The following is a 15,679-nucleotide window of genomic DNA, read 5'->3' as shown; positions in this document are numbered from 1 at the left end:
GAGTCCCCCTGTGCTCCACTGCGCCCTGACGCCTTCCAAGTCGAAGCTGCCAGCCTTCAGTTAATTCTGCATTCTGGTTTTTTGAACCCCACTAGCTTGTAAGGTAGAACACTCCAGCCAGCACAGACCCTCACCATGCAGAACTGCCTGCTCCACACTCCAGGATGGATGGATCTAAAGCAGATCATGGTCGTGTGGGCAGAACTAAAAGCTCAGGACTGGGAGAATCCATGCACCCCCCTCCCCAGGTGTGGGAGACTGCTCTAGCCTGCACAAAATGGATGCTATCAACCTTAGCCTCTATCTCTGTGGAAAGTTCCACTGAGCTGCATACATGACTGTTAGCAGGTTCCTAGCCCATGAGCAAATAGGAAATCTTGCAACAACATAGCCCCTTGTGCTAACCACAGGGCCATGAGGCCAGGGACAAGATAATATTTCCTTATATGTCTCTGATTCCGGTCAAGCTAAAGATTGCTAGGATCAGTCATTGAGTCATGCCTTCCCCTTTTTCCTTTCCCACCTCCTTTGGGCTGTGCTTAACAAGACACACTCTATCCTTTTTCCCCTTTTGGCCAAATACCTGCAGTAAGCATATAATTGGTGAAAAGCTTGTTTGAATTGACCAATGCTTGTATGCCCCATAAGTTTAATGTTTAGTACCTTTATTCATTTTTGGTTATGTGCCTATGCTTGGAATATAATTGGATAAGAGATGGTTTGAAATGACCAATAGTTTTTGAGACATACTTCCCCTTGTGTAAAAATATATATATAAGCGCTTGCCTGCTTAATAAATTGCCTTTGATAAGATAAAAGACTTAGGCTTCTTTCTAACCTCTACAGATTTTTCCACAGATATTTCGGATCGGGTCGGCTTCAGTGAACCCACGAATAAGTTGCGGCATTCATCCCCTTCACACTGCTGGCTGGGGTCCCCAGAAAGCCGCAGACTGGCACCCCACGCCCAGGTACCTTTGATTGGGTACTTGTGACCATCATCACTTGGTACCCCCAACCCAGAGCTCTAGGACTGGGCAGGAGGGTTAGGGCCCCACCCATGGTCTGTTGTGTTGGGTTACACCTTATTTTATCCAAAACCAAGATCACCCCTGATTTCTTTGTATTTTTGTTTACAACTTGGATTTACCCCCCAAACAGAGATTGTCTTACTTGTAAACCCGGCACCCGAATCTTACCGTACAGATTGATGTAACGGATGCAGCTCTCTACCACCAGTGGGATGGCCTGGCCCGAGTCCTGAGGAAAGAAACATGTGAGTTTCTGGAGCATGACAAACCCCCCCAACCCCCGGGATTGAGACAGACCCACACAGGTGGACAGATGGACAGACGGATGTGGTGCTCAGGCAGCACGCAGGGTTAGTAGGATGAGAGGAGGAAAGCAAGCGGGGGTGCTGACCCCGAAGGCCCACACAGCCACACGAGCCAGCACAGCTTTGCTCGCGGAAAGAAATGCTCCATCCGACTCCTGACTCGGGGGACCAGTTCTCTGCCCACCCCCTAGCCATCTCTGCTCCACTCTGCTCTTTGCCCTTCTTAGCCCCAAACTGGGGTGCAGCGGGGCAGTACGGAGGTGGAATGCCAGGCCCCTTAAGAACGGCAGGATCATGGGGCTGGGAAGGTAGCACATCCTTGCATGCGGCTGACCTGGGGAGGGACCCTGTTCGATTCCCGGCATCCCAGATGGTCCCCCAACCTGCCAGGTGCAATTTCTGGGTGCAGGGCCAAGAGTGACTCCTGAGCACTGTTGAGTGTGGCCCAAAAACCAATCAATCAATCAATAAATAAATAAAATTAAAAAAAAGGGCTGCAGGATCAAACACCAATCGAGGTCATTTGATAGGCAGTTGGGCTGACTCCAGCTGCTGTCACAGCCCACACAGCCGGACACGGAAATTCACAGTGACAAGGTCAAATCCTAGAAAAGGCTCACGGGCCCCTTGATGGCCAAGCACTGCAAAGAAAGACTGACCAAAGCTCGGGGCTGTGAGCAGAGACATCCCTGACCTATATGGGGGCTGGACCCACATTGTGCTTTGAGGAACCCCCAAGAGCACAGCATGTACCTTACGTGCTCTTCCCGGGGTAGGGGGGACAGCCCCTTACCCTGAGCGTGAACATGCCACTGCCCTCCAGCTAGGTGGGGTGGGTTTGGGATTCTTGGCCAGCCAGGTCTCATTCTAGAAGGTGCCACTGTGATATAGGCTCCATCTGACTCTAAGGGGTGAAGGGGCCTTCCGAGTAAATACCTGGTTTCTGGCTCGAGCATTTCTTCTTCCTCTGATAACAAACAATAGAGAGGCAGCGGCAGGAGAGAAAGACAAGGTTATGCAGGAGGAAAGGGAAGTCAGAGTCTGCGAGTACCCAAATGCAATGGCAGCCGCCATGGGGAGCCTCGGGGTACAGGTCCCACCCTGCCAGCCAGTCAGGGCCCTCTCCTCCATTAGGAGGTGGTCAGAAGAGCCGGGCACCCCCAGAAAAGGCTCAGCCCAGGAGCTTGACTCTCAGCCAATAATGAATACCCAGAAGATACCTATCAGGCCCTTCTACTGGGGTCCAGATGTGGGGTGCAAGATTCCAAATTCCACACAGTTCCCAGCAGCTTCCTGTCCTAAAACCTTGCCCAGCTGTGTTTCCTGTCCCCCTTGACACTGTTTCTAGGGTCCCCTTGGCAAAATGGAGAGTCCCTTCATCATCTCAGGTGGAAACTGAAGGGCCTAGAATGTGCATGTGAGAAGGGGTGTCACAGGTGGTCTTGGGGGTCTTTCATGCATTCAGGTCCTTCGGGGCAGTGCCATCAAGCAATAGCAGTGGTACTTGTCCAGGATGGGGCCCCTTTCCTATCCATTCAGCAGCCTCACTCATTTGTCCTGGGACCTGTGAAGAGTCAGCAGGGAGTGGCAAGAGTTGGTTTCCTGGCCAGCTGGGAGCCCCAGGATGTGGGAAATGGGGGGGGGCACATTACTGACATATCTCATTGTACTTTTTGACGGCCTATGAGGAACTTCATCATCTTCCTCACCTAAAAATGAGATCTCCAGGTCTTCAACCCAAGTCATTGGGTTGAATTCATTCTTCTGTTGAATAAGACTGTGGAGGGTTCTGGAAAGCTCATGGAAGGTTCTGGAAGGCTCATGCAGACTTAGAAACCACCCACAGCACTTTCGACCATCCTGAGCTCATCATCTGTACTTGTGCTCCTTGCAGACGTCACCCTTTTCCAAGGTGGCTAGTCATGGAGTGTGACTAGAAGCCTTGGATGTTATGGGGGTGAGGGGAAGCACTCATGACTTCATGAAAGAGGACAATTCCCAGGGGCTCTAGGCACCTGCTTTCAAAGGGTCTAGAGGCCCAATCAATGGGTTGCTGTTGCCTCATACCCACAGATCCAAGCAGGTAGTGCCAGTGGCAGTTTTAGGGAGAAACTTCCAGGTACTCAGTTTGGGGGAGCTGGGGTAGGGGGCAGTGTTCACATGGGGCCCAAAAGAAGATGTGTCCATCTGTCCTGAGAGGATATGCGTCCATCTATCTTGAGTGAGAAGCCCAGGGTGGGCTCCCAGTGCATGCCTATAGCCTCCTTCTCAGAGACGTCATATCCTTACCACTGTGATCCAGAAGAAAATGCAGGCCCACATCCTCCATCTGGCTCCAAGCAGACTGTGTGTGTTCTCTGACCACTGGCCTTTCTCCAGGCCCTAGGCAACAGGCACTTTCATGCAGTTGTAGGCCATGCTGTATACTCACATCTCTTCAATTCTCTATCTTTGTATCTCTCTGTTTCTCTATCTCTTCATCTTTCTCTGTCTTTTCATCTCTCCATTTCTCTTCTCTCCATCTTTCCATCTCTCCACCTCAATGTCTCTCTCTCTCCATCTCAACTTCTCTCCATCTCTCCATGCTGGTGAATCTTTCCCAACTCTGGGTATACAGAGTGGCCACAGGCCCCATCTCTAGATCAGATGGTGCTCTAAGATCTGCTTACAGAGGCCAACAATATAGGAAATGGGCTGCCTACTCCAACTCCCATCTTCATATCCTGGGAAGAGGCAAGAACACCAAGAAATGGTGCCAGGCCCTGCTCCTCCTCCTCCTCCTCCTCCTCTTAACCTCCTCTTCTGCCTCCCAGGCCTATGTGATCTCTACATGATTCACTCAGAACTTGTTTAGAAAAGTGGTTCCTGGGATGTTGGCTAGAACCACCCCCCAGAGTATCTCCCATGATGGGGATTTAGAAGAGAGGCCAGCTTGAGAACTGTGCAGGGGTGCTGGCATGGGGGAGTGGGTAAAGGGAGGGACTGTCCCTTATACCACCTCCTGGGTGCAAAATGAGTCCTTGGGGTCACCTCAGCAGCCTTAGCCCTAGGTAGTGTGTAAAGCACCCTTGCTGCCTTCTTCCCCCTAAATTCCCAGCCTATGACCTCCTATCCCCAAGTCCCTATCCTGGACTGTCACATCCACAGGTCTTGCCCCACCTGCCATGATGCAGGCAGAATTCCTCTTCTTGCTATGTCTTGTGCTGCTCTCCCATCTATTGATAAAGTCTAGAGAGTTGATACAGGAAACTCCCCTCTGCCCCATGTCAGCAAAGCCCAGAGCCGTGACTTCATGCCATGCTAGCAGTCTTCTTTCCCCAGGAGCCAGTGTGGGACTATGGAGTAACTGGTGGGGAATGTTCATCTGAGCCATGTCGAAAATAAGTCTCCCCTTGCCTGGCTGCCCATGTCAGCTCTGTCACCCTCCTGATCTGCTCAGAGCCCTGGCAGCCGAGAGGCAGAGACTTGGCAAGCAAAACGGATAAATCTGACAGTTGCCAGTAGAAGGCATGCCATGGGGTGTCTCTCCCAAATAGGAACAGGCCTCATGGAAATCGCAAGTGTCCTTCCCTGGTACATTCTGTTAGTATTATTGTTGTTGTTGTTGTTGTTATTACTGTTATTATTATTATTATTATTATTTTAGTTTTGGGGTTACACCCAGAAGCGTTCAGGGATTACTCCTGGCTCTGAGCTCAGAAATAGCTTCTGGCAAGCTTGGAGGATCATATGGGATGCCAAGAATCAAACTTCCTTCCATTCTGGATCATCTGCATGCAAGGCAAACACCCTACTGCTATGCTATCTTTCCTGCCCACTGGTACGTTTTCAATTTAAGATGGGGAAGTGTTTGTGTGAGGCTGTGGCAACCTGCAAATTCCACTTCATCTCTGCTAGGCCTCACAGGCCTCCCTCGCTCTGACATTTGGGGTTCTTAAGTAAGGCACAATGTCCAAGGCCAGGTACCTATTAGCAAGGCCCCCGGTGATGGCACTGGCACTTTGTACATCATTGAGTCTCAGCACCATCTTCTCTCTACCCCAAAGCTAAACTCACAGAAGGACAGGAAACCCCTTTGTACTTCATTGAGTTTCAGCACCATCTTCTCTTCTCCCCAAAACTAAGCTCACAGAAAGACAGGCCGGATCCATGGGTGGTGCAAAGGAGGCTCTGAGAACAGGCTGACAGGGCAATGGGAAAACAGGGAGGCTGCTGCCATTACATCGGGCACCATCGCGGACTCCACGGCTCCCCCAACAAGTACCTTAATGAACTCTTCCATACAGCCGTTAAATAGTTTATGGCTACACAGTGAGAGAGGCCTAGGTTTCCTCATTCTCTGTGGCTTAGGGGGGAGGCACGGGGGCCTAGGGGAAAACGGAACAAAAGAAATCAAGAAAGCAAACGACATAGACATACGACTGGGACAGAGGCGCACAGGGCCCCCGGAGGAGATGGGCCTTGCAGGCAGCGCATCCTGTGTCCCATCTCTGAGCTCCTGGGGCATGTGCTGGATTGACTGCCCCACCCTGGGGATGGGGGGTGGGTCACGGACCACGCTCACATAACACAGATGCATTCTAGTCCACAGGGGACAGAGTACGTGGCCTGGAAACCGGTGACGTGCCAGTGGCTGTCACCCATTAAAGCTGAGATGTTCACTGTGACCCAAGAAAGCAAGAGACTTTCGGAGCCACTGGGAGAGACTCACTCTCCTCATTCTGAGCCGGGTTCAACCTCACTCTGCTAGCATAAATAGCGGACAATCGTCCTTCTCAGTTCAGAGAGCAAGTAAGTGATGACAAGAGGCAGAGGCTCACTTTGAGGGCCCCCAAAGCAGAGGACAAGGTTATTCCAGCTTGAGTGAAATAGGTTTTTCCTTAAAATGTTTCCATAATCTAGGCTGGAGTGATAGTGCAACAGTAGGGCATTTGCCTTGCATGCAGCTAACCCAGGACAGACCTGGGTTTGATCCCCGGCGTCCTATATGGTCCCCCAAGCCAGGAGCAATTTCTGCATGCATAGCTAGGAGGACCTCTGAGGGCTCCAACTGGGCTAGTTCTAGAGCTGAAGAGTGATTTTTCCTGAGTCCAACTGTCCACCTTGCCAGTTATTAATGGCAGGGCCCTTGGAGGCCAGGGTTGAAAGTGTCTTGCTTTCCTGCCATGTCTCCTTCATTGTGATCCTAACTTGACCACAGGGGGAGGAAACTAGGGGTCACCAGGAACATGGAAACAGCCACTAACACGGGCCTGGTTTCTAGATGGTTCACCATGCATAGGCCTGAGCTGACTTCTTTGCTCTGTTGATACCCCAACTGGCTTTACTCCCCAGCTTCCTGGGCAGAAGGTGGCCTAGGACAAAGAAGGAGTCCCTTCATTTTGGTTCACAATCTGAAGAAGCAACACATGGGAAACCAGCTTGGTATATAGATCATGTCTATCCCTGTGGAGCAAATACCTGGTCTCCCCACCCTTGATGGGTGTCTGTGATTGGGTGAAAAGCCTTAGACATGGGTCTGGGAATTGGGGGCATATAAGGCCCATGACAATCCAGCTACCTATGTCCCTGAGTTGGCGTGTGTGTCCTTCAGCAGGCCAGTCAGCTAGGGACCCCTTGAACATGTGCCTCAGAGACTCGAGCAAAGTCTGCACACTCCAGGCCATGCATGAGCCAGGCACAGCTGAACCCAGAAAACATGCCAGCCCAACACGGGCACCAAACTCACAGCACAGACCAAACTCAGGAAGAGAAATCACAGGCGAGATTTTTAAGCTTTGTTTGGAGCTGTTGTCAGTTTGGGTAGCTAAGTCCATGTCATTTCTGCCTCCTGTGATTCGTTTTTGGAAGGGATATGGGGATGTGGGCAAGGTGATTCTGAAAACTGGAATCCACTTTTGAATTGCCAAGTGCCAAAGAATGTCAGAAATGGGACATTGGCCCAAGGGGTATCTCTGGGGGTGGGGGATAGCACCCAGTAGCAACCCAGAGACTAGTTGCTCTTAGAGGGGTCAGGGATGGTTCTGAAGGCCTTCAGTTAGTGAGTTAGCGTCTTTCACACCAGCCCTCAGAGGGAGACAAGGAAGAATTTTATCACTGCAAGCATCAGCAAATGGGCCCAGAGGAGGCTCAGAGGTTTCCCAAGGTCACACAGAGAGTAAGAGAACCCAACATCTCCCTCTATGGGTACTGGGAAATAGATTTTTATCCAGATATTTAGCAGGAACATTATCTTCTCTATTAAACACCCATGGCCAGCAGGAGTTGGGAGTCTTAACACAAATATAGGACATCTCATATTAAAACAATGAGGGTGCCTGGCAGGAGGGCTTCCTTCAGGCAAGTCTCTTGGCAAATTTTTCCCATTAAATATACAAATGAAATGAAGAAAAAGTGGATACTCTTCCTCTCCAGTTCTCCTGCTCAATCATAAAGGCCCAGGAGTGTTGGGTTCCTCTGTACGGTGTCTCATGCATGGAAAAACCTCGGCCCAGGAGAAGTAGCTACCCCAACTTTGCACAACATCAACCCGTCCGCAACTTACTGAAGTGCTGGGTGGGGCACAAAGTGGGGAGTGGGTGGGCAGCTGAGCCAAGGAAAGTGGGGGAGTCTGGGCCCTCCATCTCTTCTGCCGCTCAGGAAAGAGAGAAAACAGGAATGCAGAGTGCCAAGAGGAAGCAAAGAGAAACCAGAGTCCACTGCCCCCCTCTGCGCTTTCTACTGAGAGGAGAATCCAGCTCCGCTGTTGTGAGCATGGGAATCAATTCTGTGGCAGATTTGGTAGTGCTGAAAGTCTTTCTTTCCCAACTCAAACTTAATGTCCAAAATGGTGGCACTGCCATGGCTCAGAAGTAGCCAGGCATTGTGCCTGGTAACATCTGATGGGCAAGGAGGCACCAAGACCTTGCCTTCAATCTGGACCATGGGGCAAGTCAATCTGGACCAGAAAGCCAATGCCAGTTTACACAACCATTGTGAAACATGATTTGATTATCTAGTGCCAGCATTCACCACTCTTATCAAGGGTGAGTGCCTGGCTGTGGCCAGTGGCTGAAAGAATGGGTTGAATAGACTTGGGTGGTTCTAAGACTTGCTGATCAGAAGCAGTTCTGACCCTCCAAGGTCAGTGCCTCTGAGGGTCACCATATAAGATGGCAGTCACTGGGGCAACAGAAAATGATAGATGATGCAGAGATCACAGAGTGTTGCCAATCTTGCCTCCCAGGTTTATTTTAAAACCAACCACATTCAAGATGGCAGCAGGGCACTGAGCAACATGCTGGCAGTGGTTTTTGGAGGTAAAAGCAAGTAGAATCAGGCAAGTTGGTTATTTGACCAAAGAGGCTGCCTCTGGCAATGGCTTTGGAGCAGAGAGGCAAGTGAGTGTGTCTGAATGGGGGTAAGGGTTCCTCTTTTCCTCTTAGTAGCAATCCCAGCTTTGAGTTCCTATTCCCTGGGTAGTGAGGACAACTTCTCAGAGGTCTCTCCCTTTAAAAAGTATTTATTTATTTGTTTCTGGACTATACACAGCAGTGCTCAGGGTTTATTCCTGGATCTACATTCAGGGATTACTTCTAGCACATGGAAGCCAGGGATTGAACTCACTAGATCTCCCATGTGCAAGGCATGCACCTTCCTCACTGCAATCTAAGTGACATAACCTGGGGTAGTAGCCATGAGTGTGATCTCATATTTCTCTTACAATCCTGGAAGGATCTTCCTGGGAGATGTTCTAGGACCAGGAGGGAGTGAGGACATTCAGCCCCCATCTGCTTGGGTGAGGACATTCAATCCTCATTGGCAAACTCGGTGTGAATTGTGACTTCTGTCACTACATAATGTCACCAGGAAAAATTTAATAATAAAAGGTTGGATTCTGAGAGGGCCTTAGAGGGTGACCTGGTCCCATTTGCCAGCCAGAACTGTGATCCTGGAACACCCCAGACTGCAGTTCTAGGATGCCAGTGCTGGGAGGCCTCAAGTTCCCCCACCAGAGCCCTCACCCCAAAACCTGAAATCCGAAACCTTTAAGCCTGTTCTATGGACTCCCCTTCCAGAAAGAAGAGAAAGTCAGGAATTGTTCTCTCTCTGGTCAAGGAGCACAGTGTTCTAATTGGGAGCTCTGGGCCCCAAGGAAGGATTGGTGGGGAGAACCCTGGACCCCTGGGCTGAGAATGCCAGAGAAAGAAAAGGATCTCTGGCTTGACTCTGGCACTGGGCTGAGTTTCCCTAGGACAGTTTGGGCTGGGAAGTAGGAATGAGGGAACTGAACTTGGGGGAAGTAGGAAGGTATTGCTGGAAGCCAGCCTGCAGCTTCCAGTCCCAGGGGGGAGACACACTGGCTCTCCTATGCTGAGACAGCAGCAGGAACAGGGGTACAGGGAGCAAGCTGGAGAAAAGCAGGAGGTAACACTTGTTATGCTCCCCTAAAGTCTGAAGCCAGGGTGCAAGAGGAGGCAGTAGACATGCGTAAGTGGCTGTGTGCAGGTGTGTGCCCCTGGTGGTGCATTTCATTAGCCAGACCAAAGCTTTGGCAAACGGGACCCCTGGCCTGCACCCCAGTTGCTTCAGCAATCAGATCAAGCAGGGGAGAGGGATTGCTTCCCTCTCTGCACCCCACAGCTCGTCTCTCTTGGTGACTCTCAGCCACTCTGCGCTGTGACTGTCCTGCTAGAGGGACACAAAGGAAGGCACACCCCAGAACCCCTCAGCTCCAAAGGCCCTTGCCCAGCTCCAGCCCAGAGCGGTGCAATTTCCTGTCTGTGCCAGATGAGCAAAGCAGCCAGAACAGCACATTGGCTCCCTCTCAGCACAGTCATCAGCACACAGGGACCCTGCACAGTTACCCCACCTTCTATGTCTCTCCAGCATCCGTCCCCCCTTCCCAACCACCCTGCAGTTTTAGAGCCACTAGAAGTCCCAGCTCTTACCTGGTGGTGCCACATTCAGCTCGCTCCCCTGGGAAGAAAAGTGGAACAGATGTTTAATTACATTTCTATTTTTTTTTGGGGGGGGGGTCACACCTGGCGACGCCCAGGGGTTACTCCTGGCTCTGTGTTCAGAAATCACTCCTGGCAGGCTCAGAGGACCAAATGGGATGGCGGGATTCGAACCACCATCTATCCTGGATCGACTGTGTGTAAGGCGAATGCCTTACCACTGTGCTATCTCTCTGGCCCTGGTTATATTTCTTAATGAAAAAAATTAAAGTTGATAAGGAAATAAAGAATAATAACATTGGCCACTTGTGCCCTGGAAAATGTAATGATGCCTGAGATGCCCATGGTCGGCTGGGAAGGATAGCATTTTGAACTGCCATGCTGTGAGCCACTGACACCAATTTTCAACCACTGTTCAGCCACAGCTGACAGCCTGCATCAGACACCAAAGACTTCACTTAAACAGTCTCGAAGATAAGAAACTAGGAAATACACTTAGGGGATCACTTCTCTGCACCCCAATATTAGAGAGTTCTGAGCTGCTCTTCGTAAACACTGGAATCTACCAACAACATACATTTGTTTCTAGAAACAGGTCAGGCAATTTATTTCACAAACATGGCTCAGGCAATATGTGGATTTTGTATTTGGCATTTCCCAGAATGTCTTTGGGAGTTGTCCATTGCATATGATTATTTGGTACTTCATTCCTTTTATGGGGCATGAAGATCCCCTGAACTTCTATCCAGAAGAAATAGAATGTAAGTCATGGGTCAGAGTGATAGCATAGTGGGTGGGACATTTGCCTCGCATGTGGCTGACCAGTTCGATCCCCAACATCCCATATGGTCCCCCAGCATCACCAGGAGTAAATGCTGAGTGCAGAACTAAGAGTAACCCCTGAATTCCAGGGTGTGGCTTCCCCCCAAAATAAATCCAAACCACTTAGAAAAAGGAAATCAATGAGATGATGCTATATTAAATTCAACTTATACAAATATTAACAAATATACACTATAAAAGGTATAAAAGGTATCATTTAGACACTATGCACACACATGCTTTTTAAACTAGCTTTAAAATCTGGGTTTCACAGCGATATGGTGAGTCCGCCAAAAACTGGAAATTGAGCTCCCATACGATCCAGCTATACCACTCCTAGGAATATACCCTAGGAACACAAAAATACAATACAAAAATCCCTTCCTTACACCTATATTCACTGCAGCACTATTTACCATAGCAAGACAGTGGAAACAACCAAGATGCCTCTCAACAGATGAATGGCTAAAAAAAACTGTGGTACATATATACAATGGAATATTTTGCAGCCGTCAGGAGAAACGAAATCATGAAATTTTTCTATACATGGATGTACATGGGATCTATTATGCTGAGCGGAATAAGTCAGAGAGAGAGAGAGAGAGAGAGAGAGAGAGAGAGAGAGAGAGAGAGAGAGAGAAAGACACAGAATGGTCTCACTCATCTATGGGTTTTAAGCAAAATGAAAGACACTCTTGCAATAATTTTCAGAGACAAAAGAGAGAAGGGCTGAAAGTTCCAGCTCACGACATGAAGCTCATCACAAAGAGGGATGAGTTTAGTTAGAAAAATAACTACATTGAGGACTATCCTAACAAAGAGAATATATGAGGGAAATAGAAAGCCTGTCTAGCGTACAGGCAGGGGTGGGGTGGGGAGCAGGGATATTTGGGACATTGGTGTTGGGAATTGCACTGGTGATGGGGGGTGTTCTTTACATGACTAAAACCCAACCATAATCATGTTTGTAATCAAGATGTTTAAATAAAATATTATTTTAAAAAAATCTGGGTTTCACTTTGTATATCCTAGCACAGAGTTCCCACATATAAAGTGTTCACTAGGCATATTTGGTTGATGCCACTATAGTTAGTCTTCATTTATTTTCCGGAGCTAATCTCAACAGTGCTTGGGGGAATCCCATGGTGCCAGGGCTCTAACCTGTCCCTCTACATACCAAGTATCCAGTTAGATGCCATGATGACCTTTCTAGCTGACAAGTGAGCACTAGATTAGGTACTACACACCTGTCAATCTCGAGTTCTAGCCTAGTTCTAGCCTAGAACTGCAGCCAGAATTACTATGATCAATTTCCTCAAAGAAATAGTTTGATCCCGGCATCCCATATGGTCCCCGAGCCACCATGAGCTATTTCTGATCACAAAACCAGGAGTAATCTGAGTGCCACTGGTATGGCCTCCCCCCAAAAAAACAAAAACAAAAACAAAAACAAAAAAAAAGGAAAAGAAAGAAAGGAAAAGAAAAATATTAAGGTTTCTTTGGGTCATGGTATTGAAAGAGAAACTGAGTCATAGATACCATATTTAATTTCAGTCACAACATTCCACTTGGCCCTGCTTATTGCTTATTTCTCTGCAAATTTTCCAGACCGGCTATCCCAGTACATAAGAAAGGCTTCAGAAGACAAAAAAAAAAAAAATAGAATAAATGCCCAACTCCCAGCCATCATTGGCATAGTGGAGAGTCTTTTTACAAACACCCCAGAGAAAATGAGCCAGGACTGAATTCTGGGAGCCCTTCACCCCATTGGCAGAATGGTATTAATCAGTCTGAGTCTTCCCTTCCACTCACTGCCCATACAACTCTGAAATCATTCCACCCAGAAGCTCTGGTATCCATCTCAGATCACTATAGAATCTTAGCAGTGACCTAGCACCCAACCTAAAGAAGGTTTCAGTTTCATTGACCATCACAGATCTACCAAGACCGCACATATGTGAAGGGGCAGACATGCAGTGCCATCTCTGCAACTTTGCTGTTGCACCTCACTTATTCTAAAACAATTTCAGAACAGCAAACGTTTAGGAAACAGCAACTAAAAATATGACCTGCTGGAAAATGAAAATTCAAAGACCAGCAAGGCTCTACACAGTGGCTCTCTAGAAGGCAGAAACAGGAGGCTTCTACAGATGGCTCTGTCTTGACTGCCATTATCTTTCTCTGAAGCTGCATTTGATTCCCTGAGTTCTACTCAGTGCAATGCTGAGATGAGAAAGTCACCACTCAAAGGAAGGTTTGGCTGAAGGCTGGCTAAACTCAGAAGGCCTGGCAGGACAGGACCAACCAAGAAACCAAGTACAATTCACCAAGATCTTCTGGGCAGGGACAGTAAGGAAAGATTCCTTCAATGGGGATTCTTTCTATCTGATATTTTATTTTTTTATTTCTGCTTTTGGGCTACACCCAGCAGTGCTCACAGCTTATTCCTGGCTCTGTGCTCAGGGATCACTTCTGGCAGTGCTTGAGTGTTCAAGGATGAAATAACAGTTAGCTACACAGTTAAGCTACATACTTTACTGTGTGTAAGGCAAATGTCCTCTCTACTGTATTATAACTGAGGACCCAAGGGATCTTGGCTTTTAAAAGAATATCTAATAGAAGGCATCTGGTTTTGAAAATAACAAGTAATCACCAGTCCCCAATCCCATAAAAATCAACCCTTATGCTTGCTGACTCTGCTCCCAGGCCAGCACCCCTGCAGGACTTTTCTTCCTATCCACCTTTTCCTCCATCCTCACGTGTTGAATGATGGGTTGTGCGTTCCACAATCCCCAGAGAGGGAGAGGAAACCCCATGGTCCTAACCCGGATAGGACAAGAGACACAGGGCCAACAGCAACTCTGATGCAGGAAATAATCCACACACTGTTGGGAAGCAATAGCAGGCCAGAAACTAACACCGCAAGCTGTTCACTCATAAGCCAGTCATTCCACCATGTGGAACCACAAGCCAAGATGGCAGCTGCCCCTCTAGGCTGCCTGAGTAGCCTTTATTGGGAAAAGCAAAGTCCATCCACAAGGGGAGGGGGGAAAGCCAGATGAGGAGTCAATGGGGAAAACATACTTTTAAGAGGAAAACCAAAAGGAATCAATTGAGAAAGATCTAATTAGAAGGAAATATGAGGACCAATCCAAAGGTCTCTACCAATACTCATGGCCTGACTTCCCACCCATACTGCCAAATTGGCAGAATGTAGCAGGAGGTAGGAAATGAGGTAAAGGCACCTTCTGAGCCTTCCTCCCCCAATCAGAAGATTGTGACACACTCATTGGAAGAGACACTCTCCAAATGAGATGCATAATCTCTCTCCTGGTTCTCCTGCCAACTAGAACACACAGAACCAACCTGTGCTGAGAGAAATCAAATCAGAGGTTTCTAGGGTGAAAACGGAAACAGGAAGAGGTTTTGCTTTTGAGGGGAGTCTACTGCAAATTTCCTTTCTTGGTGGCCACCCCTGGGTGACTGTCTGTTGGGCTGCAAAGAGTGCAGGGCTGGTGACATGGACAAGCCCTGGTCAACCTTGGCATCAGAATCCAGCTGTCAAACCCTGGACACCCACCTTTCTTGCATGTCCCCCACTGAAACTCACAGCCCTGTATCTGTGGGTGTTTGAGTGATTGATGCTGCAGCTATGGTGGTTGCATTCCAGGGAACTTTCTCAGTTGGGGTGCAGTGTCTTGAGGCTGATTTGTTCCTCAAGGTTGGGGGATGAATGCAGGCTGTGTAGTGTACACAGCTTCCGATACATGTCAGGAGAGGAGCGACTAGCATGCTGGGGTGTGTCTGCTTTCACCCCTACTCTGGGCACTGGAATCCTGAGAGCAACAGGCACCAGCCCCCCCCCCCCCCAAGTTCCCTCCTTTATTCTCTTGTGGGCCCTGGAATCTTGGCCCTTTTGGAAACGCACATCCGCAGATGGCAGCCCTCCGCCAACAGCACCAGGAATATACATGCAGGGGATAAGGAAGGCTCCATAAAATTTACTGTCCCAAAACTCTGTGATAGAGCCTGCTTGTGACACTGAGTCAACTCTAGTGTTACCCCATTAGACCCAGGCACACAAGTAGAGGAAGCAGCCAGTGGCAGAAGTTGGGCATACTAGCATGTAGTAGTGTGACAGGCAATGGGGAAATATGGTGGACTGGAGGGAACTTTGCTTTCTCATAGCTGCTGACCTTATGTTTGTACCAATCCCTCCATGTGTCCCCACAAGTCTCAGGTGGGATTACGTGTCACACCAAGCCAAGCGGCACTAAGAAACAGGGTTCAGGCAGGGTCTATAGCTGGCCAGAGCAGCATGATGCAATACCATCTGTGACTTTGAGTTTCATTCCTAGTCCTCTGGGGAACACCACCTCTTCTATTCCCACCTGAAGAGACAGCCTGGACCCTGTCAAGGCCTGTCCTGGAGGAGCTGCTGGAATACCTGTGTGATGAGGACCCCTCCTCACTTTGGGTCTCTCCTTCATGGCCTAAAGCAAGGAGGCCCCTGCTTTGCATAGCCCCAACTCTATGCCAGCACAAGATAGTTTTCTGGCCAGAGCAGGACCAGGAGAAGGTG

The 15,679-nt window shown here is 48.9% G+C and overlaps 1 protein-coding gene across 3 annotated transcripts in view; it reads right to left on the bottom strand.

Annotated features, from left to right (window-relative positions):
* SRGAP3 (SLIT-ROBO Rho GTPase activating protein 3) overlaps nt 1-15,679 on the bottom strand; it is a 434,101-nt gene that overhangs the window by 16,872 nt on the left and 401,550 nt on the right. For 2 of the 3 annotated variants that reach the window (XM_049766260.1, XM_049766259.1), the window contains 3 exons: nt 10,267-10,294; nt 2,273-2,303; nt 1,200-1,260 (listed from right to left, as the gene is read on the bottom strand). In XM_049766260.1, coding sequence (XP_049622217.1) covers nt 1,200-1,260; nt 2,273-2,303; nt 10,267-10,294 — 120 coding nt within the window. Of the gene's footprint in view, nt 1-1,199; nt 1,261-2,272; nt 2,304-5,600; nt 5,704-10,266; nt 10,295-15,679 lie in introns of all 3 variants that reach the window. The other variant, XM_049766261.1, reaches the window with a different exon arrangement.

The sequence above is a fragment of the Suncus etruscus genome, chromosome 20 (assembly GCF_024139225.1).
Source record: "Suncus etruscus isolate mSunEtr1 chromosome 20, mSunEtr1.pri.cur, whole genome shotgun sequence".
Classification (NCBI taxonomy): domain Eukaryota; kingdom Metazoa; phylum Chordata; class Mammalia; order Eulipotyphla; family Soricidae; genus Suncus; species Suncus etruscus.
Note: the sequence above shows the minus strand (reverse complement) of the source record. Positions and strands in the feature narration are given on the sequence as shown.